Below are 24,017 nucleotides of genomic sequence, written 5' to 3' on the forward strand. Positions count from 1 at the left end.
TCGAGTAAAAAAGAAAAGTTTTTATTTTTCCTATAAGAACAAGCTCTTTTGGAGGGGGGAGGCTGTGAGGGAAATATTGGAGGTAAAAGCAGCTGAGGAAAAGGGCGGAGTCAATCAGACTGAGGGCTGGGGCTAAAACCTGGATTTCTGGATTTATGCTAATGATCCCATTGGGTCCCACGCAGGAAGTACAACAGCCTCCTGTTGCATCACTTCCAGCACATCAGAAGAGAGGAACCTCTTGTCCACAACCACTTCGTAGACATACTCCGAGAACCAATCGTCCGTCATGATGAGATAACCTGTAGAGAACGGGACAAACTGCTTAGACTCAAGAAAAAGCAACAATTAACTTCCAAAATAAAAGAAAAGAAATGAACAAATCCAAGTTAAACTCATGTTGAACAATTACATTGTGCGTAGCAATAATAACAGATTTTTCCTACACTTATTTTAGAACGTTCCTAAAACCTGGAGAATGGAAAAGAAGCCTAAATATCTTATTGGCGAGTAAGACTTTCTGCTTATGCTTTCTCTGCCTTCTGTACCAAAATATGTGCACATGTTCTCTTATATAAAACTATCAAGACGGGATCCATGATAAACTGTTCTAGCAGTTCTGTTTAAACAGGTAGTAGGTGCTGAAGTCTAAACAAAGCGCAGATTCATTATTTTAGAGATCAAACACATTAATGATTCTTGGTCAAACAAACCTGCAACCAGCAGATTTAGCGGAATATTTTGTCTGGTTACGTTATGATATTTTCTCCTTGCATGGACAACTTTACCCATTATTTCTTTCATGAGCTTTTCATTAGAGCACAGCTCAGTTAGCATGGGTAAGCAGTATCATGGGAAAGTTATGCAACACTTCTCAGTCCTGTGCAGACAGATTCATCTTTCTCCTCAAAGAAAGTGAACCAAGTTTACACTTTTCCTTTACAAAAAACAAGCAACATTACATTATCCATTTCTCACTTTCCCTTCTTTAAATACATATAGAGGAGGTAAAGAAAACTCAATTAAGGGTGACAGTTTTTGGTCTTTGTTTGTTAATGTTAATAGGTTTTAAATGCTCTTCATTGCTAAGCTATTGTTTCAGCAGTCTCATGACTTAACACCGCCTTCTGTGCCGCACTCGGCATTCCTGGTATCAACTGTTCACAACCACCGTGAAAAACACAAAATGTTTGCCTGGTTTCTCCAATGTCACCGCTCAGCTTGATTTCAAAATTTGTCTGCATTTGAATGTGGAAAGCAACCTGGCAACAGCTAAAATCCTGTTAAAAACTGAATTCAACTAGCTTTTCCTCTCTTCCCACGTGCTCAGAGTTGAGAAAACACTCCCACTGTTGAGTACACTTATCAAGGACGTCAGGGTAACTGCAAGAACGTGCCACAGTTCAAAACAATGCATCAAGATAGCATGTGTTGCGTATTCAAGTTCTTCCAAGCACGCATGTCTTCGTATGGCACGTTGCCCGATTCCCACTGTGGTATTCCTGTGAGCTGGTGTGATGTTCCTGGAACCCACATGTTGGGTGGCATGGTGTGTGTGGGAATGTTGGGTGTTATTTGCCTTTAGGCTGACAGAGCAAAGGACAGATTGATGTAGTAGGAGCTGGGAGAGTGTAAAACAGCTGTCTTGCATTTCACATAAAAAAGCAAGTCGCAGCAAAAGGCTTTGCATTTTTGTGTTTTAGAAGAACAATGACAATACTTAGGATCTGGGTAGCAGCCACTGCATTCATCTGTCTAACTCAACAGGGCACAGCACTGAAGGGAGCCGGCCTCATCTGAGGCACTTTGGCTTTTCGTACTTCTGCATTTGCTTCATTCTTCAGCCTAAGAGAAGACACTAGGGTACCAGAAAGTGGACACAAATATATTCAGGGGTGATCAGGCTTTAAAAAGGAACAATGATAAATAACTCAAGGAATTATTTGTCATCTTTTACAATTGTGAGCTGCTTGCCAAACCTTGCAACAGCTGAGTTGATGACTAGGGCTGCATAAAAGACAATCAAGTAATAACAATGATTTTTGGTCAAAAACGCAATTATTCTTCCACTTCGCTCTGTGACCTTTAGCATTTTGACCTCTGTCAGGTCTGTGTCAGGTGTGGACATTGACTGTAGGGAGACTATTATGCAGGATGAATTTTACATTGACATGCAAAGTGACAACTCATGATACTTGGAATATTTTAGCCAATATCTACTGCATTCCACAAAGTTCTTTTATTTATATTTTGATGACCATATATTTAGCTTATTGTCTGGACTGTATATCAATTCCCTGATTGTTGTTAAATGGCCCATACAATATAGAAAAACCTCCAGATTCCTCACTGGATCAGTGTGTGAGGTAATGCACTGTGAACGAACTCAAATCCCAGATGCTTCAACCCGATACCCAAAGGAAGCATAAGACCTGCTACCAACAGCAAGGAGATAAACAGGTTCACAAATGGGTTATGGGTGAAAGGCAACTTTGGGGAAATTAGAAGGAATTGCACAACATGAGGAACGAGGTGCTAAGGCATTGTAGCTTTGATGACAACAGTAAAAAATAATTGTGAAAACAAATGACACTTCCTAACCTACTTCAAAGGAAATGAAAGCAGGACTCTAAGTGAGGTGCAGGGACAGATAACTGGATGGGAATAACCGTGATGGATTGGAAACATACTTAAAAGCTAATGAAGTCTCTTATTCAAATCCTTCCACACAAATGAACCTAATATTCTTGAGTTTGCCTAACAACAGAGTAGAACTGGGGGGGAAATTAAGCCATCATCTTTATCTGCCAGAATAATTCCAGGTTCAGATACAAGATATGCTAAATGTTTGGAACTCGGGTTTGGCCAAATATTCCTTTAAAAGTGTAAAATAAAACCCACAATAGTGTAGCCAGATATTTGTTTAAAATAGTATAAAAATGAGTTGTGGAGAGAAGGGCGCAATTATAGCATCTGACAGACGGTTTAAAGGTGAAAGAACAGAGAGTTAAATCTCTCCTGTGTCTTTTTTGGGGTCAGCAGGAATATCAAAAAATCTAAAGGGAGGCATTTGGTTTTTACAAACACTTTTATCTCCATAACTGCTCCCTCTTTACCCTCTACCACAAAAACTTTGATTTCTTCCCTGCCACTGTTCCCAAATTCTCACCAAATCTACATGCTTTTGCTTTTACTTCAGGCGCAGCCTCGTCTACTTATTTTTCAACCTTTTGTTCACCTTTTATCCAAGAAAGTCTGTCTTTCATACGAATTCCACTTCTCAAAGTTTTGTTCTTGACAACTTTATGAATTTAGCTACAGATGGGTTAGAGTTGGAGAGGGTGTTCATCCCCCATCTGCTGGTGTTTATGGAATAAGATCTGCATGAAATAAATCTGATTTGACTGAGGGGCTTTTACATATTTTCCTAATACTCTCTAAGGTTTGTGGGCTCAAGCAAATATTGTGAGTATAGTTGTGTGCCTAAATGCACACAATCGTGTGTGTTTGGCACCCTGAACTTCCAGAGGCTTGTTGAGGCCAGAGATCGAGATAAGCAGCAGAGAGAGTTGAAGAAACCTCAGGAGTATCTGCTGCTCTTGTAAAACCATCTACAAAATATTTGAGAAATTTTCATAATCCTGATATTAGATTCATAAGAATAATTAATCATTTGTGACTTTTGTTTTATCTTCACCAGTATTTCATAGATTCAATATCACAAGTAGAAAGATCCAAAACCTTTTTTTTTTGGCGTACAAAAAATGGCTTTAAAAGCATTTAAAAGACAGAAGCCTATAATTATAATCCAGCCTTGAAATAAAGCTTGACATCACCGTTTGCTTTGACTTAAGGATTAACGCAATAGATGTACCCTGCCACCAGACCGAGGCAAACTGATTTGAAGAAAAAACACACATTAACAAAAAAAAATGTCAGACTGACTCCCAGTGCAAGACGATACAGGCAATTACATATGTATATAGAAAAATCAACACAGGGGAGGCTCTAAGAAGCAAAGGCGCACTGGGAACAAAGAAAAAAGGAAGAAACTAAACCAATACATGTAAAGATCTAAAATTTATGAACATAAATTCAAAGCACAATAAGTTTTGAACTCAAAGCGCTGTCTATCTCTCTTTTGAATGAACCACATCGCCTTCAATTTTGCAAAGCTTGGTTTAACTTGTCACAAACCAAAATCCTCCATGAAACTTAAGGAGCTTGTCGAGTGTTTATATTTAAAAACATAAAGCCATGAAGTGCAGCTTGCATCTCACGCCGGACTCCATTGTGACTGTTCACCTTCCTGTTCTAAGATCCCTCCGACATCTTTATTTCTGTATCAACTGGCTCTGCTTAAGGATGACCAGTGACGCCCTCTTCTGGATGGCGGCCACACTACAGCACTGAAAGAAGGTCAAGGAGGACGTTATTAGTCAATCTATTGGAACTACTTGTAATCTGATAAACTGTTGTTCGATATTTAATCATAAGTCAATAATTTAGACAAATACTTTTTAAAGTGTTGTTAATTTTTTGTTACACTTTTGCTTCTGAAGGTCTTTTGCACTAATATTGCTTTGGTAGAAAAGACATCTCCACATCACAATTGAGTTTACAGTGTCTGATCTAGGCATATGAATTGTGGTCTCAAATTCATATCTGAGAGCAGAGATATTTAGATGTTCTGTTTCCAAAGCAAATTAAATCTTCCAGATGTAGAATAATGCATGTGCTTCTTATAAAGTGCTGTGGTTCTTTTACAAAATGTATTTGTTGGGTTGTTTGTCACTGCCTAAAGTATATAAAATGCATCGTAACAGAAACTGCTCCTTCTAGTCCTGTTTTTAACTGAATACATATGAACAGGAGCTTTATGAGTCAATGTCAGACCGAATTACTTTGCTGGAAAATGTGCCAAGTTTAGATGAAATAAGGAGGTTTAGTTTGAAGCACTTAACATTCAGCATCACACATTTCTGAGGATCAATCAAGAGTTTTGGTTCTTACCTTTGTTTCCACGGTCATCGCCCCAGGAGTTTTCCACCCGCCATTTTTCGTAACCTTCCTTCCCACCCTGAGAGAGAGAGAGAACAGAAGTCAGACAAGGGGGGAGATAAGAGTGAGAACTGGAGACATGAGAGAAGAGAGTGACCTGACAGCTGGGGTTGCTTACAATGGAGGAAATTGACAGAATTATGAAAAACTGCAGCAGATTAGAGTCGAGTAAACAAACAGTAAAACCCTGGGAAATTCTGAATGTGTGTATTCCTTGTGGTTAGTCAGTGCTGTGCGTATGAGTTTGTCACATTCCTGGAGTGTACGTTTGTGGAAGTGTACCTTGTCTGTAACAGCAGTGAGTATCATGGCGTGCGTCATGAGGGAGTCGCCATATATCAGTCTCTCTGCCTTGGAAAGGTTCTTTACAGACACTCCAAACACAAGCTCGTGGTTGAACCTGCACAGGAATCAAGAGTATTTCCAATTTGAACTCAGGTGGCGACTTCACTTGTACACTAAAAGCATCTTTTCATAAGACCATCTTAAAAAGTAATCCTTAAATCTATTTTAGAAGGATTAAGAAAAAAAGCCAAAAGCACAAGTCTGGGATTTTAGAATAGCTAGCTCATCAGCATTTCTCCTTATCTTGAGTATGATTGAAGAAATTAGGCTACGTTGGGCGTCATGTTGAAACAGATCCGTCTGAGTGATGATACCAGACGTTCGGCACCATGCAGGTTTAGTTCAGCGGGAAAAGTTAAGCTGGCGCCAGCAACTCACGCAGATCAGCCACATTTCCTCTGAGAACGTATCGACACCTGATACTGTCTTATAAAAGCATTCATACCATTTTTGTCACCTTGAAACCACAGTCTTAAATATATTTATTTAAATTGTATGATCCAACATAGAACTGTAAAGTGAACCATTTGCCTGTAATTTAATCCTAAAGGGAGAGCATTATGTGAAATCAACTTTTTTTGAGCTTCATATAATGTTAAAATGTTCTTCCCCCATCAAAAACATACCTGGAGTGTTGCTTTAATTCTTTCATGCATATCCGAGAAATCCTTTAATCTCCAGTGGCAGCCATTTGGGGTTCCTAAACGCTTGCTCTCACAAAGCACCGCCTATTTCCACAAAACTTCTCGGAGCTGCAGTCTCCAGCAGAGTTAAACCCTAACAGAACAGGAAAACTAACAGTGCTGGACTCCACAAATCTGGCTTTTATGGAAAAGTGGCAAGCAGAAAACTACTGATGGAAGACAGCCATAAGAAGTCCCTTATGGCTTCTCATAATTGAGAATTGTAATGAATTTTATCAGATGAAACTAAAAGGCAGGGGTAGATAAGGTAGTCAAAGTTGATTGGAAGATTGGAAACCTACATTATGAGTTACAATGGAAATATAAAAGCAAAACTGGTGATTTTCAATTGTAATAAATTTTAAAATCCATTTATATTACCTCCAATTCAAAAATGTTCATTAATTTGTGCTGATCTATCACATAAATTCACTATACGCAACACTAAGGTTGGTTGTTGTGCTATGAAAATTAGAAAAAATGTTAAAGCGGTATGTATACTTTTGCAAGACTATTAGAGTTTTGTTCCATTTACATCAGGGGTCTCAAACTCCAGTCCTCGAAGGCCACAGTCCTGCAACCTTTAGATGTGCCTCTGCTGCACCACACCTGAATAGAATAATTAGGTCATTAGCAAGACTCTGGAGAACTGATCTACACAAGGAGGAGGTAATTAAGCCATTTCATTCCTGTGATTTGTACCTGTGGCACATCTAAAAACTGTAGGACAGCGGCCCTCAAGGACTGGAGTTTGAGACCCCTGATTTACATGAACAAGAAGAGCAAATTGGGTTGGAACCCAAAAGTGAATGAAAGAGATTCTGTTTGGTGGAAACAATCCTTAATAGACAGGTTCTCATATTTGAAAACAAAGCTATCTCCTGCCAGCTTCTAGTTCTGTGGAGAGTGTTTTTATCATAACTGAACGGAAATTTAGTACAGTCTAAAGCCTCATCCATTCTTGGGAGAAACTTGGATTAAATTTACTCACACATTCATGTCATTAATGCCCAGTTTGCTGTGGAAATGTTTCCCGACGTCACATCCAAACCACACGGCCTGAGAGAAGTGGAAAGATAAACAAACATTAAAAAAAAGGTATTTTTCAATTTCCAGAATCCATAATTTACAAATATTTGTGGCAACAGTCATGTCCAGTTGTTCCCACGGACCTCTCCTTCCTTGATGGAGTCCGCTGCGGCTTTCTTCAGCAGCTGGATGGGTTGGTTGTTGTACAGAGTCCTGCGACCTCCAACCATGTTCCCGAGGAACTCTACGCTGTACAGCTTCCCGTAAGGATTCTGCGGTCGGGGGTCATTTACAAGGCAGACCTGAGCACGGGGAGGAACCGCACAAGTTTAGAGAGCGAACAGCTTCGCTTTGCAAGTATGCAACTCATGTTTGTGTGGTCTGTCTGATGTGGTAAGTACTTTGTCCTGAATGTTGTAAAGAGGTTTGACGTGTTCCCTGTAGAACTGCTGGGGGGTGTGTGGTCCCATGCGGTGGAAGTTCTTATCCTTGTCCCTGTACTCCCAGCAGATGGTGTCAGGTGGGCTGCCTAGACAAACACTGGCCACACGAAACACCTGCAAAGACAGCAGGAACATGAACCCTCCATCATAAACTGTTCTAAATAACCTATCGAGCTGGTTATCCCACATTATGAGATGTTGCTAGTGTAGAAATAGCTGTAAAATGTAAAAACATTTACAGCTAATCTTAAATGGGGTGGAGGGTTATGTAAAACACTTTTTTGAGCTTTAAATCATGCTATGTTATTCTCTAATCAAAAACATACCTAGAGTGATGCTTTGATTAATTTATGGATTGCAGGAGCTTCTTAAATAGACAGAGGCTGAGTTTTAAGGCAATTGCAAAGTCAAATTTCTTTTAAGTTATGTTTAATATATACAACAATTGTACATCTAAAGGGAACATTGGTACTTAATTGTGCTATAAGCTGACACTATGTGGCTGGAAAATACACAATACCGCCCCATTTAAAGATACAGTATATAGTTAGTTTTTTTATTGCCTCAAGTGGTCAACTTCATTTCTCAGTCAAAATCTTTGGCCCAGCAATCACCATTCTGGCAACATTTGCGCCTTTTGATTTTTCTCCCCATTCTACATTTTTCCCCTCACCCCAATCTAGTCACTCCTCACACACACCCTCGTTCCTTCATACATGTCTTCCTGCAGTGCAGTAGTTCAGACCGAGTTCCTGTGGGCTAAATCGAGCTGTTTGGACTGGGTCGTCTGTCAATCTGGCCCTTCCAGCCTCTGATAGAGTTATCTTTGGAATTTCCCCCTTTTTGCTATTCTCCTCTCCAATCTTTTGCTCGCCTCTCCCAGCACCTAAAACGACTGTTGCATTGAAATACAATCAAAAATAATAAGAAAAACTAAGATGAAGTGGACTGCATTTGTGGTGTTAGGAAAATAAGTTCAGTGATTTGGCAAACACAATCTAATACTACAATGCATGTTTTAATTGTGTAAGTTAAGCAAACGTTTTCCAAAATTCCTAGTCAAGATGTGAAATTTAGCCCTGACTTAGTCAAACAAACACTTGCCTCTTTCAGCACTGCAAAGCGTGAAGTCACAAAAAGAACAGACACAAACCAAAATACACAGATGTACTGAGTCAACAAAGGCCTCTGAACCTCCTTGATCTCAGCTCAAAAATTTTGTTTAAACCGTCCTATGGGCGAGATTAAAGCCAAAGTGTCCATCTTCCCGTCTGTCCCTCGACCTCTGCCTCAATTCTTGCTTTCGTTTTCATTACCTGTATTTTCTTCTTGTAATGTCCAACTTCCTCGTGATAGTTGAGCAAAGAGCTCTGTAACCATCAGCATAGCAAAAGCATCCATACCCATAAATATTTTAACATTTTGCCAGTTTACAACACATGTTATATAGGCTACATTGCTTTTTAATCAGGATTTTAAAAACACTAAAGGAAGATGTTGCTTTTTATTCAGTCCACTCAAGCCAATTCTTTGCAGAATACTTTGGCTGGAATTACATCTGTAGGTTGTGTGGAGTTTTGTCTTTGTCAGCTTTGAACATTCTTTTCTACAAAAGAATAGCTCTGAACTTAAGGTTGAAGAAGGTTTGAGGTGAGATTAAGAACATGATCAAACGTAATGTAGTGTTGATCAAGGGAGTGTGAGAACTTTACTCCAGGTCAGCCTTGTGAACACACATCACAACAGGTAAGGTAAATAGAGGGGGTGTGAGTGTGAGGCTGGGCTGACAGAAAGAGACCATAGAGGATAAACAGCCATGGTGACATGTGAGCAGGACCAATATTGGAACACCTGTTGCATCACTGACAGATGTAAATGAGTGACAAAAAGAAAACAGAAGAGGGAGACACAGAGATGCTGAAAAAAATTAACAAATTGTTCTATTAACCTATTGATTTGTTTTCATCATGGTTACTCATGCTGATGTTAGCTAAAAGTAAATGATCCAACACATCCAAAAATATAAATGAAGATTCTGAAACACAGATATAATTCACTATAAATATTTATCAAATCAAGACAGCTGGCATTCCATTAATTCAAATTACATCAAACATGCATTCACTCAAATCTTAATCTTAAAATCTGAACAAAGAACAGTTCAACATTATCCACTTATTTTGTGGGGATCTGTTATTGTGCAGCCCCCTTTGTTGTAATTCAGTATCTGAATGAAAATCCACCTCAGGTCTGTCACAGTTAGTTTGCATGTCAAGCTGTAAACAGTGACCGACCGACTGCACGACACTGACGCCAACTGTGGCCAAAGTCTGATAAGATCTGTTTCCAGTGTTTACTGGATGGCTGACACCCATCTTACATATTTAGATGTTGTGTGTGACCAAAACAAACAGGTCATCTGATGTTAGGAGTGAAATTACCCATACAGCAGACAAGAAATGACTGACAGTATACAGAACACCACATGCGCAGACATGGAAATAAAAAAAAAAATTAAAAAACTGTAATAACATAAAAAAGAAATGTATTTTTATAGCATCTGTATAATATGGCACAGAATGATTTTTAGAAACCCCAACCTTTAACCTGGAAGTGTTTGTTGCCTAAACGTTTTGGTTTATGGAAAGCAGACACCACGTTTCATCTGGTCAAAAGAACCTGAGTCACTTGGCACCTTTCACACACGTATGTCAAGCCGATTCAAATTCAATTCAAATTCAAAAAGTACTTTATTGATGCCAAGGGGAAATTAAAGGTGCACTGAGACAGAACGGATTTCTGGGTTTAGTCATTGATCCTTAAGGGTTTCTGCAAATATCAATGGGGTAAATTTGAGACTTTTTGAGAGCTGAGTTAAACTTGGTCAAGTTAACTTCGGTTAATTAACAACTTCACATAATTTGACAAAAACAATTGTATTTCATTTCCCCAAGCAAAATACCACTTTTAGGAACAGAACATAAATGGTGAATCCGTGCTCTATAGTTTTGTTTTACCATAAAATACCCAAGTTCTTAAGTTGGAACTACAACTAGCATAACAAATTATTACCACAGGAGTACCTCAACAAATTAAGGTAAATGAAAAACAGATGTAAAGAAGTAATATGCACATTTACAAAATAATTAATCTTTAATTTAAGCCTTTTATGGCCAAGCTGGCTGAAGTTTAGACTTTTTAAAATCCAAAAAACATTCAATTAATACATTTAAATCTTTAAATCCTGAAAGTTCAGTCAGACATGTCAAGTATTTTCAATTAGAAAGATCTGTTCCCCAAAGCAAATCATCCAGTGATCTGAGGAAGATTGCTAGGTAATGTACCTTGGGGCGTCCACACTGCTGCGGGCAGTTTAACACAACATAACGAAGGGGCTGGTGGTGTCTTTCAGATACAGACTTTGTGGTGTGTGCCATTAGTCTCATCTGATCAACAAACATGATTTCAGTTGTGTTTAGTAAACTCATTTTTGGCTGTTTGTGATGGTTGCTCGGTTAGCGCCCACAAGATGTCACTCTTTACTGTAGCTCTCAGTAAAAATGTCTTGCCACAATGAGCCTTGCAATATTCTTTTTTACCCAATTTACTGCCGTAAAGCTAGGTGGTGACAAGATAAATCCGAGTCCTGTTCCAGAGTACTGGCCAAGAGATATGATGCATCACATCATATCCTTTTCCCCAAGAAAACACAAAATCACGGATAAACTCCTAGAAAGACTAAGTAACTTTAAAAAAAAAGTTAAGTTGGATATATTCTATGGGACTTATTACTGGTACCAGTTAATTGCACTAATTGTAAATTTAAGAGCATTTGGATGATTCTTCTGTGATAAAACCAATCTATAAATTTACATATTTCTTCATCAGGGTGCTAATAAATGTAGCCTGAAAATACAAATAAAGATTAGAGTTTAAATGTTAAGCCCCCCGCTCCCAAGAGTATGAAAAATTAAGAAAAAAGTACTCTCGCACAATAAATGAAAATAATTCTGCACAGCAGAACAATTTGAGCAATCTTTAATAATAAAGAACAAACAAAAGAACACCTATTGAATATGTCGCACACTGAAAAGTTATAGAAAAAAATAGAAGTAATTTGTTGTGTACATATGGTGGCCAGCAAACTTTAGGGTTAAAATGCATTCTCACCAAACTGAATGCCAAAATGAGGTAAACGGTGCTCTTAATTGCTCCTCAGAAATAAATGTATAACCATTGTCTAGAAGCTGGACTTGTGAGTATAAGCAAATGACACCATGCAAACAGTTTGGATAAAATTGAAAGAGGTTTTGATTAAACTTCCATGTTTTGTAAACATTCAACACATGTGGTCATTGTTAAATCCCAGCAATTGTGTGGAGAAAGTCAAAAGAAGAAAAAGAAGGAAAAAAAAAGGCAAGCAGACGACTCAGGCTGAGGCTATTCCTGCAACCTGAAACACAGACACACATGCAGCAACCCACCCACATAGAACAACAAATGATGGGGGCCAGCCGCCCGCATGCACAGGGCCTCCGAGTAGCAGAGGGTAACTGCTCTGTCAGCTGATGACCGACTCATAAATTAGACTTGTCTCAGGAATCACACTCTGCATGTTCAGAGCCAAGAGCAGAGCTGCACATGGTGCGTCTGATTCCATGACGCAATGGAGCAGAGAGGCTCCAATCATGGCGTGAGGGATAACATCTGTGTATTTCTTTACGTGTGTGAAGTACAGCATATATGTCGTTTCCTGTGACTCGTTTTTTCCCCTATTTAGGTGTGTATGTTGACTCTTTGTAACGTCTTGAAGTTGGACTCATGATGAGTCAATCAGTCATCATCTGAGCCTGAACAACACAGATACCAGAAATGATGTCATAATTCAAACCAGGAGTCTTATGCCACGGTTCTGAAATTAATGTCATGAGCTTCGTTTGATTGAACATCCCCAACCAGCTGTTACGATAAGAACAGGTTCTTGACACGCAAATATATTCATTAAAGTCAAGTGAGCGGCAAGTCTGGTGAGTGGAAGCAGAGACGCTGACACCTATTGGCTGTCACTGCGGTGTGTACGGGGCCGACGTGATAAAGACCAGGGCACAATCCCAGCCGCTACATAGGCCAGTTGGACAGCATCACTTCCACGCACATGAAAGTAGGTCTGACAAGATGCTTTGATCCTGGCTGAAGCACATGTGAGCAAACTGAGGTAAAACTAGTTCCCTCAACGTAGAGGAAAGAAATTAAGGCCAAGAGATTCAAGAGCACAAACAGAGCAGGTGGTGAGCACAGATTAGGACTTGAGGGCAGGAATTTCACAGACTGTAAGAATCATGAGGTAGTTTGTTAACCTAATTAACAATCCACTGGCAGATGTGTTTTAGTAAGAGGCAGAAATTTCTTCAAGATTACCTTCTGAGATGCAGAGGTTTGTAGCCTCCAAGAAGTTCAACAGTATTTCCAGTTGATTACAACAGACTGAGCTAATATGAAGCTAAAATTTACCCCAAATCTAGACCACCACATCTTAAATCTCTGTATGTTTTTCAAGTGCATTGTTAGCCTTCTTAGACCACTACTTTACCTGTGACATCATGTGGACTACATCTCTTACAAAACAAAATTGAGTTAATCTGAAAAAAATCAAAAGCAAAGATTTAAGACAGAAAAACCAATGAGCTGTATGATTAATAAAAACTGCAGTTGCTCTTAATCAAAAAGATAAATTGCACTTTTAATTTAAAGGCTTGCACATTAAAATTTGAATTCAAATATTTATTTAACTTTTTATAATATAATAATAACAACAACAACAGAGAGTAATGTTTCCTAATATCACGCCGCTCTAGACAAATGTAGTCTCGTCATCGTTGGCTTGAATACTACTGTGCAAGTTAGCCTGGAGGGACATCCGTGCGTAGTTTGGCTCTGTTTACGCCCATCGTTCTTCTAACAGAGTGAATCGTTCGTCTGCAACAACCGTGACTGAGTTGTGTTTCACATAACAAAACGATTGCAGGTGGACAAACACAAAAACAATCCTCCATCACCTTTCACAAAACGGCGGTGCAGAGTAGCAGCAGGAAACCTAACTGTTGCATAACATACGTATCCTATACGTGTATGTGTGTGGCGATGAGAGGACATCCATGAAGGTGCAGGTAGATGCAAACAACTGTTTAAACAAGCAAGCAGTCAGCAGCACAATACAACCTAACAGCTGACAACAAAGAGTGTTTAACCAGGCCTCCGCACTGCATCGATGGGAGATTGATTGACTGGCCTCCCACACACACACAGAAAGAGCGAATTAGGCGTTAAACCCACACAACATACACACTGAGGGGCACCTGACACATGTTACGTTTGTGGCACATGTGTTTGTTTACACACATGAAGAGGGCTGACTGTTGCACCGGGCTTTGCTGTGCAGCAACAGATCACTGACTGTTCCATAAACAAGATCACTATCGTCCATGGTTACTGCTTTAGACATGACGTATGCGCATTAGACACAAACCGCACAAGGAAAAACGAGCAGATGAGCTGCTGGTGTGTAGCAAATACTGATAAAAATAAATTAATTAACCTCGTCATTACAGATACAAGAGAGGGAAGATTTATGATACAACTAAAAAACAAAACGTGTAGGCATGCATCAAAATGAGTTCAACATTCTCAATGAAACTTGATTAACTTATGCTATCCTGTTTAAATATGAAAGCCTGAATTTTTGTTCCATATCTCAAATTGTCTTTAATTTTAGCAAATACCTGTTGACTGGCAAACTTCAATACCTTCAATTTATTTTTATGTCCACTGTTACACTGGACATTGTTCTCCCCAGGTATGCATTGATGGATAGCTCCCTCTGCTGGTCAAAATGAAACAATTCAGTGGAGAAGCAGACTGTCCAAAGTCTGCTTCTCTATTAATAACTCAACTACAACAGCAGCATTCTGTTTTACAATGCAAAATGCTCCATAAATGCATAACCTGCAAGAACTGAGAAGCTCAACTCACTCAACTTGATTGACCATCAAACTCACACATTCTCTACACAAAGCTGAATAGAGTAAACAATTAAGCACTTCAGCAAAAATCATTTACAGAATCCTTCATACATTAAATAAGCCTCTTGGTAGTGAGTTTTGAATTTTGAACCATGATTTCAGTGTCTGTAAAACTATTCTGAGTCTCACTAAAGGTGGTGTACCAAGGCTTAACACTTTATTGGACCATCATGCATTGCAGTCTGCTTCAGTATATTGCAGTATATGTTTTAGTCATTTATGTAACTTTCAGAAGAAAGACAAAAGCTACATAGGATCATACTCTCCAGGTTACATTTCTGCTCTGTGATTACAATGGACTTTGGTTTTCTAGCAGAAGAATGTGTTTTAGAGCATGAAAAAGATAAAGAGGCTTAAATTTAGAAAAGTGTGTGTATATTTAATCTAATTAGAAAGAAATATGAAAGAGTAGAAGTGCACAATGTCATAAATTATAACATCCATGGATCGGTTGGATGTAATATTTAGTTTATGATACTTCAAGTGACATGTATTCAAGCTCTGCACACCAGTAATATATTTGGCCGGTTGAGTCACCTTTCACTCCCCTTGTTGCCTGTAGTGGATGTAAAGATCGTCCAGATAGTTTCTGGTATTTATAGCTATGACAATAAAAGTGCCAACAACAAGTATTAGAAAATGCATCACAGTCTCTTGGCTTTGAGAGATGCCATCAACCAGAGTTTTGTCATGCATTATCACCTCACAATGACGATTACCACACCGGGGTACAGACACCACTGAGGAACTTGGATGGCTTTCAATGGTGTTTGCAGTTAAAGTAATAACACATTTCACTTTATGTTGTACTATCAAACACCAAGATGTTCAATAGAGGAGATTGGTTAGCACTGTGTGAAAGATTCAAAAGGGAAAATGTTCAAGAATGTAAATAAATTGTGGCTGAAGTGCTGTTATCACTAAGTTGTCCATCTAAGGCAGCCATATTGAATATTGAAGACTGTCTTTACCCATTTAGTATTCTGATATCCGAGATAACATTTCTTCGTTTTTCAACTTGAAACTTTGAGGTGGAAAGTGTAACATGTAATAAAAATTAATTCTTCAACAAATAGTGGCAATTAGAGCTGTATCGGTTCAACGAATGATTTGAGGAACTCGATCTTTAAAATTCCTTGAGGTTTTGTTAAGTACTAGACTCTGCTTCAGTCTTTTGCACTTGAGAGGAAATCATCAAGTCACAAATTGCAGACAAATGCAATTTTACTGGTCCAGATGCTTGTTGAGTCATTCACTTTGTTAGACTAAACAACTTACGATCGTGACCAGATTAGACTTGTCGCAATTGTAATTTTTCCTCCTCAGAATCAGGAGCAAAAGAAAAATCCTATTAAAGCAGCTTGAAGAACTCTAACCAGACAAAGTTGAATATGTGGGGGAAAAAAGCACTGAGTAAAAATAGTTCTAAAATCGTATACTCTTGTATCCAAAGTAAAAACACAAAATCATATTCCTTACAGAACTGAACCTTGCAGTTCACAGTGACTAGATAAGTTAAACAGTCTATAAAAATTCACAATTCTGATCTGAATACTGACTATATGTTCTTTTATAAATAAATACAATACAGTTTTTATTTTTAAATGTAGGTATTTGGAGTTGAATTTTACTTTTTATTTTGAACTGCCTACTATTATGTGCCCTCACAAAATATATTTGTAACATAAAAAATTACACTGTACATTAAAGGTAACATAAAAGTGCCAACAAGTATTAGAAAATGCATCACATTTTCTAATAATATATACATATTACATATAACATCCTTATAACCTGTAAAAAACATTCAAACATTTCTATTTTTTGCTTCTATTAAAAATCAAGTTGTTAAGAGAGAAGTTGATCAGACAAAGTTTTTCACTCTGTAATCTACGGTGGCCGACAGGTGCAAATGCGCAGCAAAAGAGAAAACATGCAAACAAAAAAGAAGACACCCCCGAATGAAATGCAGCAAACAAAAAGAGAGACGCAAACACCCCCGAATGAAATGCAGCAAATAAAAAGAGAGACGCAAACACCCCCGAATGAAATGCAGCAAATAAAAGAGAGACGCAAACACCCCCGAATGAAATGCAGCAAATAAAAGAGAGACGCAAACACCCCCGAATGAAATGCAGCAAATAAAAAGAGAGACGCAAACACCCCCGAATGAAATGCAGCAAACAAAAAGAGAGACGCAAACACCCCCGAATGAAATGCAGCAAACAAAAAGAGAGACGCAAACACCCCCGAATGAAATGCAGCAAACAAAAAGAGAGACGCAAACACCCCCGAATGAAATGCAGCAAACAAAAAGTGTTGAAAACGGAAGTGCTCCAGACCACTAGGGGGAGTCAAAGAAAATAGTATTCATTTCTATGGGACCAGATGCAAGATTCAGAGAAAGAAATTTGAAAGAAAGTAAAGGTATCTCTCTGAATCTTGCATCTGGAAAGTGTGATTATTGTGAGAAGTCTGAAACAATAGAGCATGTTATTTTAGAGTGTTGTAAGTATGAAGAAGAGAGAAGATGCATGCTGAGAGAGTGTGTAGGTATTAAAGAAAGGTTTAATTTAATAGAATTTTTGAGGAGAGATTTCGGGAGTAGACATATTCAAATAATTATTCGGTATCTTAAAAAAACAAAGCTATTTCATAGGATATGAGTAGAGCAAGTTGGGTGTGAATGTGTAAAGAATATCAAAGAGGGGTATATAAAGTTATAAGCAAGTTGGATAATATAAGCAGGTGTGTATGTGTGGGGGTATGTTTAATCAGGAGTTAATGGAGGGAAAAGGTAGAAAGTGAAAGTTTATAGACCATCTCGAACCACACTCCATACTGGGAAGTGGCGGTAATGCTACTGTAAGTTTGTTGCCAACCGCCAATAAATACCAAGAAGAAGAAGAAGAAGAATCTTGCATCTGGTCCCATAGAAATGAATACTATTTTCTTTGACTCCCCCTAGTGGTCTGGAGCACTTCCGTTTTCAACACTTTTTGTTTGCTGCATTTCATTCGGGGGTGTTTGCGTCTCTCTTTTTATTTGCTGCATTTCATTCGGGGGTGTTTGCGTCTCTCTTTTTGTTTGCTGCATTTCATTCGGGGGTGTCTTCTTTTTTGTTTGCATGTTTTCTCTTTTGCTGCGCATTTGCACTTGTCGGCCACCGTAGTAATCCTTTGTTTTCACAGAGGAAATGTTTTACTGCCTGAACTCTGGAATTCACTGACCTGATCTCTGTAAGATCGACTCTTTGCCACACTTCAAGTCCAAACTCAAAACCCATCTTTACTATGCATTTCAATTTTGTGTTTGTTTTTATGTTAAATTATGTAAGGTGACCTTGAGCGTCAAGAGACAAATAAAATGTATTAGTATTATTAGTGAGACTACAGTCAGTACTTTCCCCTACAGCAAAATTAAAAAATCTCTCCAAAGTCAATCAGCACATCAACATGATAGAAGAAAACATGAGTGTGTATTCCCTGATAGGCTCACCTCTTCTATCATGGAGTCAATAGCTTTAGATAGTTCGGCCTTCGTAGCGTCACTGGCCACCATGTTCCTCAGTCTCAAGCAGTATTCCCTCAGCTGAAGCAAAGCGGAAGACAAAAACAGCTCTGTTCTATTACTAACACAAGTCAATGATGAAGATATAATATGATTTCAACAGAACACTGATCTAAATGTGCCAATTGTACTTTATGATTGAGGATGTCGTTCATTCTCCGTGAAGCCTCTGAACTGTGTGACTCTGGGAAGCATTTCTTTGGAATGACACCGTACTTCTCTAAACAAAAGCAATGAGAAAACATCTGAAGTGAAAAGCAGAAACAATGTGCAGATCCAAAAAAATATTAGCTTTAATTTACTATGATTATGTTTCATGAGAACTAACCAATGAGATTGACCAGCATGTCCCACTGCCCGCCATCATTGGTTGGGTTGGAGAGAAGGAACTGGACCAGACGTCCGTCTACCGGCTCCTTTCTCTGTGCCGTCTCCACGCACGCATGGAGGAAGTAGTAGCAACGCTCAATCTGAAAAAAAAAACAGCTCTTATGTTTATAGCTCACATTAATTAACCTGATTTTTGTCAGTCCGTTATGAAGAGGGGCCACATTTTTTCTACATATAGTTGTGCTTGTAAAGCTGCATTCCTGACTGTTATTTTATGCTGCCCTGTTGAATCCCAAAGTCTACATACACTGAATAAAAAGACACATTCAACAATTTTTTATCACCGTCTGCAAACTTCTGCAACTTGTGTAGAAAAATAGTTTCAACATTCACCTTTGATGGAAAGAACTCAGCACCCACTCTGTGTGTGTGGGTGGATGTATTTTATGCTGTTAAACACACATATGCACAACGCTTCTCCCATCGCTACGCCTAAAATAAACTGAAGGCTCATACCATAGCCATCAAAACTCACAGAACATGCCGAGCTGTGTCTGTTAAAGTGTGGGAGTTGATGCTGTTGGTTTGCAGGTCAGGCAGAGATGAGCAGAAATAATGGGAACAGCTGCACTTTAGTGCATTCTGTCACCTCTAGCACCTGGTCAACGCCTGTCGTTTCTCTTCCCATAACAAGGACAGAAACATCCACACGGAGACTTTTGGAAGGTTTGTGTTTCTGCATTTTCACTTGATGAATAGAGGTAGATTTACTCTGCTGTGACATCTACTGTTTAAAATAAAAACTGCAGCAACTATTGTATTAGAACCAGCAGGGTTATGCCCCAGCCCAGATTTTTGCTTAATAACCATCAAAAAGGTAAATATAGCCAAAACAGCATCGCAAAGGTCTAATTTAAGCAAGTGAGTGTTTTGTCAGGTAATGTGTTTGATTTGAATCAGGATATTTTGTTAAAAAAGAACATGGGCCTTCTTAATAATAGTTTTTTTACTGGGTAAATTTTTTACCTGTTATGCTTTCTGACAGTGAAATCAGGAAAAAGTACAAATGCTAAAAAAAAATAGTTTTGGTGAAAGAGCAGGTTAAAATTCATTGGATAAATAAGCCGACAAAGAGATGATTATGTGAAATTGTGCTAAATTGTATAATTCATATTTTCTTTAAAAAATGTATATGAATGAATGATTGATTGAAGGAGGGAAGGGACAACTTGTCGTCCCATCCAGGCTGGAAGAATCGATCAGTTGTGTTTTGTTTATAAAAGAGTTTCTAAATTATTAGTCCTATGTTTTTGTAATTGTTAGACTTTTAACTTGTAAATAAAAATCCTCACCATCACGTTCTAATCCAGACATGATATTTCTTATTAGTCTTTAGACCAAAAATATCCTCACGAAGAGAGGAGATGCTCACTTTGGTAGATTTACTCACAAACAGAAGCAACAAATTTTAAAGATCTACCTTCCTGTTGTTAAATTTACGACTAATATTACTCGCAATGTTATTCAATTTCCCTTCAACAAGTCACAAATTAAAGCTGCATTCCTGACCGGGAAAATGGCCCAACATGTTGGAGAAAGAAAAAACTAGGGAAAAAACGTGCAAAGCTTGAAACAGTGAGAGGGCACTGTGACATCAGTTCAAAACAAAACACACAAAAGAGGGCTTTAGGAACAATGACAAGGTGACAGAGCGCTGCGTACATTGCATCGATTCAAACAGATCCACAAACATTATGCTAACAGAAGAAACTGTAGTTACTGCCATGCTGCAAAACACAAACTCCAGGTATCAATAGCAGAAGAATGAGATTGTGCAGAGGACGTTACCTTGTCCCAGAAGAAGAGATATGACTGACTAAACTCAAACTCTTCTAAATTATGCTTCTTCATGAAGGGAAGTCGCAATACATTGAGGCACGAGAAGATCCAACATCTCCCTGTTGTTGTAAAACAGCAATAAACCAGTTAGTGAAGGCATGACACAAAACTGTCACTCAACATATTCCTAAATAAATTCAAGAATGAACTGGGTCATTTTAACACATGGATTTCTACTGAAAATCAAATTACACAAAAGTGGTATTGATTTGTCAATTAGGTAATCTCTCAAAGCAAATGATTGGAAAGGCATGCATCTTCATTGACCCAAAGTTATGTACATATTGTTATCTTTCATCTGTTCTCTGTAGGGTTTGTAAGCGACAGGTAATGTATGTGTCATACCTGAGTTTTTTTGGTTGGTGATAGGTTTGCCTTCCGTGGGAATAGAGTGCTGAAAGATGTGCACAGTATCCTGGACAGTCTGTCGATGCAAACAAACCTCCAACGGGTCGATGCAGGTGGAAACATTCTGGGCCAACAGATAACGTGGTTCGGATCGCAGGCGTTTTGTAAAGGTGGTCACCTTTTCTGGACTCAAACCTTTAGAGAACATAAGAGGGAGATAGAAGTAAAGAATTGGACTCAAAAAATCAAGTTGCTCAACTTCAATCAGTCAGGTGGCTTCTTTGCTTTTTTTCTTTTGTAACTCTCATGACTCATCGTCACACTGTAGATTTAACGCACTACTTCCCATTAGAGCAGGGGTGTCAAACTCCAGTCCTCAAGGGCCGGTGTCCTGCAGTTTGTAGATGTGCCACAGGTACAAAACACAGGAATGAAATGGTTTAATTACCTCCTCCTTGTGTAGTTAAGTTTTCAAGTGCCTTAATGACCTAATTATTCTATTCAGGTGTGGTGCAGCAGACGCACATCTAAATGTTGCAGGACACCGGCCCTTGAGGACTGGAGTTTACACCTGTGCATTAGAGATTCGTCTCAACAGCACTCACTCACTATGACATCATCATTCCTGGAAAACACTGGATCAATAGTTGTAAGCCAGCACCTCATCTTTTCCTGAATACTTCAACCGTCTGGTGCCGCTCTTTTTCCGCCCTCCAAACAGAGTCAACAACTAACAATTGCCTTCTAACAGCATAATAAATGCTGTTAGAAGAACAGCTCTAATGGGGGAATACAGGCCCAGTTGGAGCAAACGCACACAAAACTCAAGAATGTTTCCATATTGTCGACTAGTGCCAGAAGCCCATTAAAATGCTCTCTACATCGTTTTAAACTGTGTGATTGTGAGTGTGAGTGGGAATAAAAATCCATCCATCCATCCATTTTCTGTTCACCCTTTGTCCCTAATGGGGTCGGGAGGGTACGTTCCAGCTACGTTCCGGGCGAGAGGCGGGGTACACACTGGACAGGTCGCCAGTCTGTCGCAGGGCAACACAGAGACATACAGGACAAAGATGGACATGCACACAAACCTAGGGAGAAGTTAGAGAGACCAATTAACCTGACAGTCACGTTTTTGGACTGTGGGAGGAAGCCGCAGTACCCGGAGAGAACCCACGCATGCACAGGGAGAACATGCAAACTCCATGCAGAAAGACCCCTGCCGGGAATCGAACCCAGGACCTTCCTGCTGCAAGGCAACAGTGCTACCAACTGCGCCACTGTGCAGGAATAAAAATAGCAATAGGTATTTTGTTCCATATAACACAGTAGGAGTGTAACCAGTAAACATTTTATGGATGCAAACTCGACTAAAAACCCAAATATTTAGGATTGTATTTGAAACATAATCAATTACAAATTTATTGATGGAATCTGACTTAATGTCATGTTTTGATTGTTGATTCTATGTTGCATGGTGTTTCTGTGTTTGATATGATGTAAAGCACTTTGAAATGCCTTGCTGCTGAAATGTGCTATACAAATAAAATTTGACTGATTGATTGATTGATTGATAGTACTGGAGGCCTTTAGCTGCAGAGGGCAGACCAGATCATGCCCTGAACACTTATCTGGTTCCATCTGTAAGAAAAACACACTGGAAGCTTGTCCGGTCCGCTGATTGGGAGACGGTAACGGGTACACGCAACAAACACACACTGACAGAATCAAAGCGGCACCAGTCGGCGGTTTGTAATTAATTCAGTCAAATAATAGCGTAGAGCAATTAAACATTGAGCAGGACATTGCCTAGTCATGCATGCTGCCGATGGTTTGACGCTTCTGAGTCAGCTGCTGAAAGGCAAAGACTGGCATAATGTCAAACTTCATCAGCTTATATTCACAACCTATCAAAATAAACACAAACCAAAGGCAGAAAATATTTTCAGATGGTGCTTTGCCAGGAGGTCAACATTATATTGGTTCCCTTATGGGGAAATATGCACTGATCCTGACTAAAGCTGACAATGTAGAAAAATAGTAAGGGATGCCAGTGTCAGTTTAAAGCAAACATAGCTTAAAGTGACAGCAGTCTGGTATTTTTTTTCTAATACCAGGTTGAAGCTGAAGCTATGAGATGAAATCTAATAGTCACCAAGTTAGTAGGCTGGTAAAGTTGGTTAGCCTGTTATTTAACACACGAAGGCATGAATGGCGAGAGCTGACAGCACAGAGGTTTTTCTATGGATTGGGGCCAAGCCCTGGCAGCCAGGGGTGACTTGCAAATTCACACATCAGAGGTTTTACAGCTGGGTGTGCATTGGCTAAGCACTTTACGATGCCCATCGCGGCATTACGAGCAAAGGGCAGATCAACAGCTGAAACGAAGCCGGAAAGCGGAGATCAAAATGTGTTTAAAAGAAGACACGTTGTTCCATTTCGCAAATCGACAAATAATTCAGTATATATTTGGCACATACTACTAAATGCGCCATCTAAACACTCGGATCCAAGTCAAAAACACAACGCCTATAAATACAGAGAGTTGTAAAACCCGAGAGAGGGAACACATCTCAACTATTTCGGAAAGCTATAACATTTAAAAATCATTCAGAAAAAAATCAGTTAGCACATTCTCCTCTAAAGGAAATTAATCTGAAGTTTAAAGAGTTTGACAGGTCCATTTTGGACTAGCTGGTTAAGCAGGAAGCCTTACATTTTCTATAGCTGACAACTTCAAACCTGGAATATATTCCTTACTATCTGCTTATAACTGCGGTCTCTATGTTTGTCCCATGCATAGTGTTTGTTTCCATAAGCTGCCGACTCTGCAGACAGAACACTGTAGTCTTGCTAGCTCACCACCCCGGCATGCTGCTAACGCACTGAATGCTAACCTAGCATGTTAGCTCGATCACTTGTCAGCCCTTAAGATGCTGGAGAGCGTTTGCTTTAGCTGGTCGGTGACATAAAACCAACATGGCTGAGAAGGGACACAGCCACGCTCAACCTACCGGCGTCCATATTTCTGAGGAGCTCGAGAAGCTTAGACTGTAGTCCCAAAAAAGTCGCCGGCTCTTTGTTTATCTCATTCACAGACAACGAGTCAGTGTGTGCAAGGGGTGCGCTCGTTTCTGTGCTCTGGTTCGATCTTTGACGTGGCGTTTGGGCGGAGTTAAAGAATCTAAATTATATCCATCGAAACTTCCCGGTGTGATATGTCACCCTTT

The 24,017-nt window shown here is 39.2% G+C and overlaps 1 protein-coding gene across 2 annotated transcripts; it reads right to left on the reverse strand.

Annotated features, from left to right (window-relative positions):
* Window positions 1-23,920, reverse strand: blmh (bleomycin hydrolase). 2 transcript variants are annotated; one of them, XM_023351902.1, is made up of 12 exons: window positions 23,802-23,920; window positions 20,785-20,982; window positions 20,389-20,498; window positions 18,539-18,680; window positions 18,342-18,430; window positions 18,139-18,231; window positions 7,520-7,675; window positions 7,262-7,420; window positions 7,081-7,148; window positions 5,344-5,461; window positions 5,014-5,080; window positions 1-302 (listed from the first exon to the last, which is right to left on the reverse strand). In XM_023351902.1, exons 1-12 carry the CDS (start codon window positions 23,809-23,811, stop codon window positions 154-156), a joined length of 1,359 nt encoding a protein of 452 aa, XP_023207670.1. In that variant the 5' UTR covers window positions 23,812-23,920; the 3' UTR covers window positions 1-153. The 2 variants fall into 2 exon arrangements, with proteins under 2 accessions (XP_023207670.1, XP_005808005.1); XM_005807948.3 differs by lacking the exon at window positions 23,802-23,920 and having other exon boundaries at window positions 20,785-21,010.
* Window positions 23,921-24,017: the final 97 nt, after the last annotated feature.

This window comes from Xiphophorus maculatus, chromosome 18 (genome assembly GCF_002775205.1).
Source record: "Xiphophorus maculatus strain JP 163 A chromosome 18, X_maculatus-5.0-male, whole genome shotgun sequence".
Lineage (NCBI taxonomy): Eukaryota > Metazoa > Chordata > Actinopteri > Cyprinodontiformes > Poeciliidae > Xiphophorus > Xiphophorus maculatus.

Excerpts from the sequence above, each read along its gene's own strand:
- blmh (XM_005807948.3), bottom strand. The coding sequence starts at position 20,995 with ATGTTCTCTAAAGGTTTGAGTCCAGAAAAGGTGACCACCTTTACAAAA. Across the intron at positions 18,681-20,388 it reads ATCTCTTCTTCTGGGACAAG|ATTGAGCGTTGCTACTACTT; the intron begins GTAACGTCCTCT and ends TTTTTTTTTCAG. Across the intron at positions 5,081-5,343 it reads TCACTGCTGTTACAGACAAG|GGTGGGAAGGAAGGTTACGA; the intron begins GTACACTTCCAC and ends TCTCTCTCTCAG.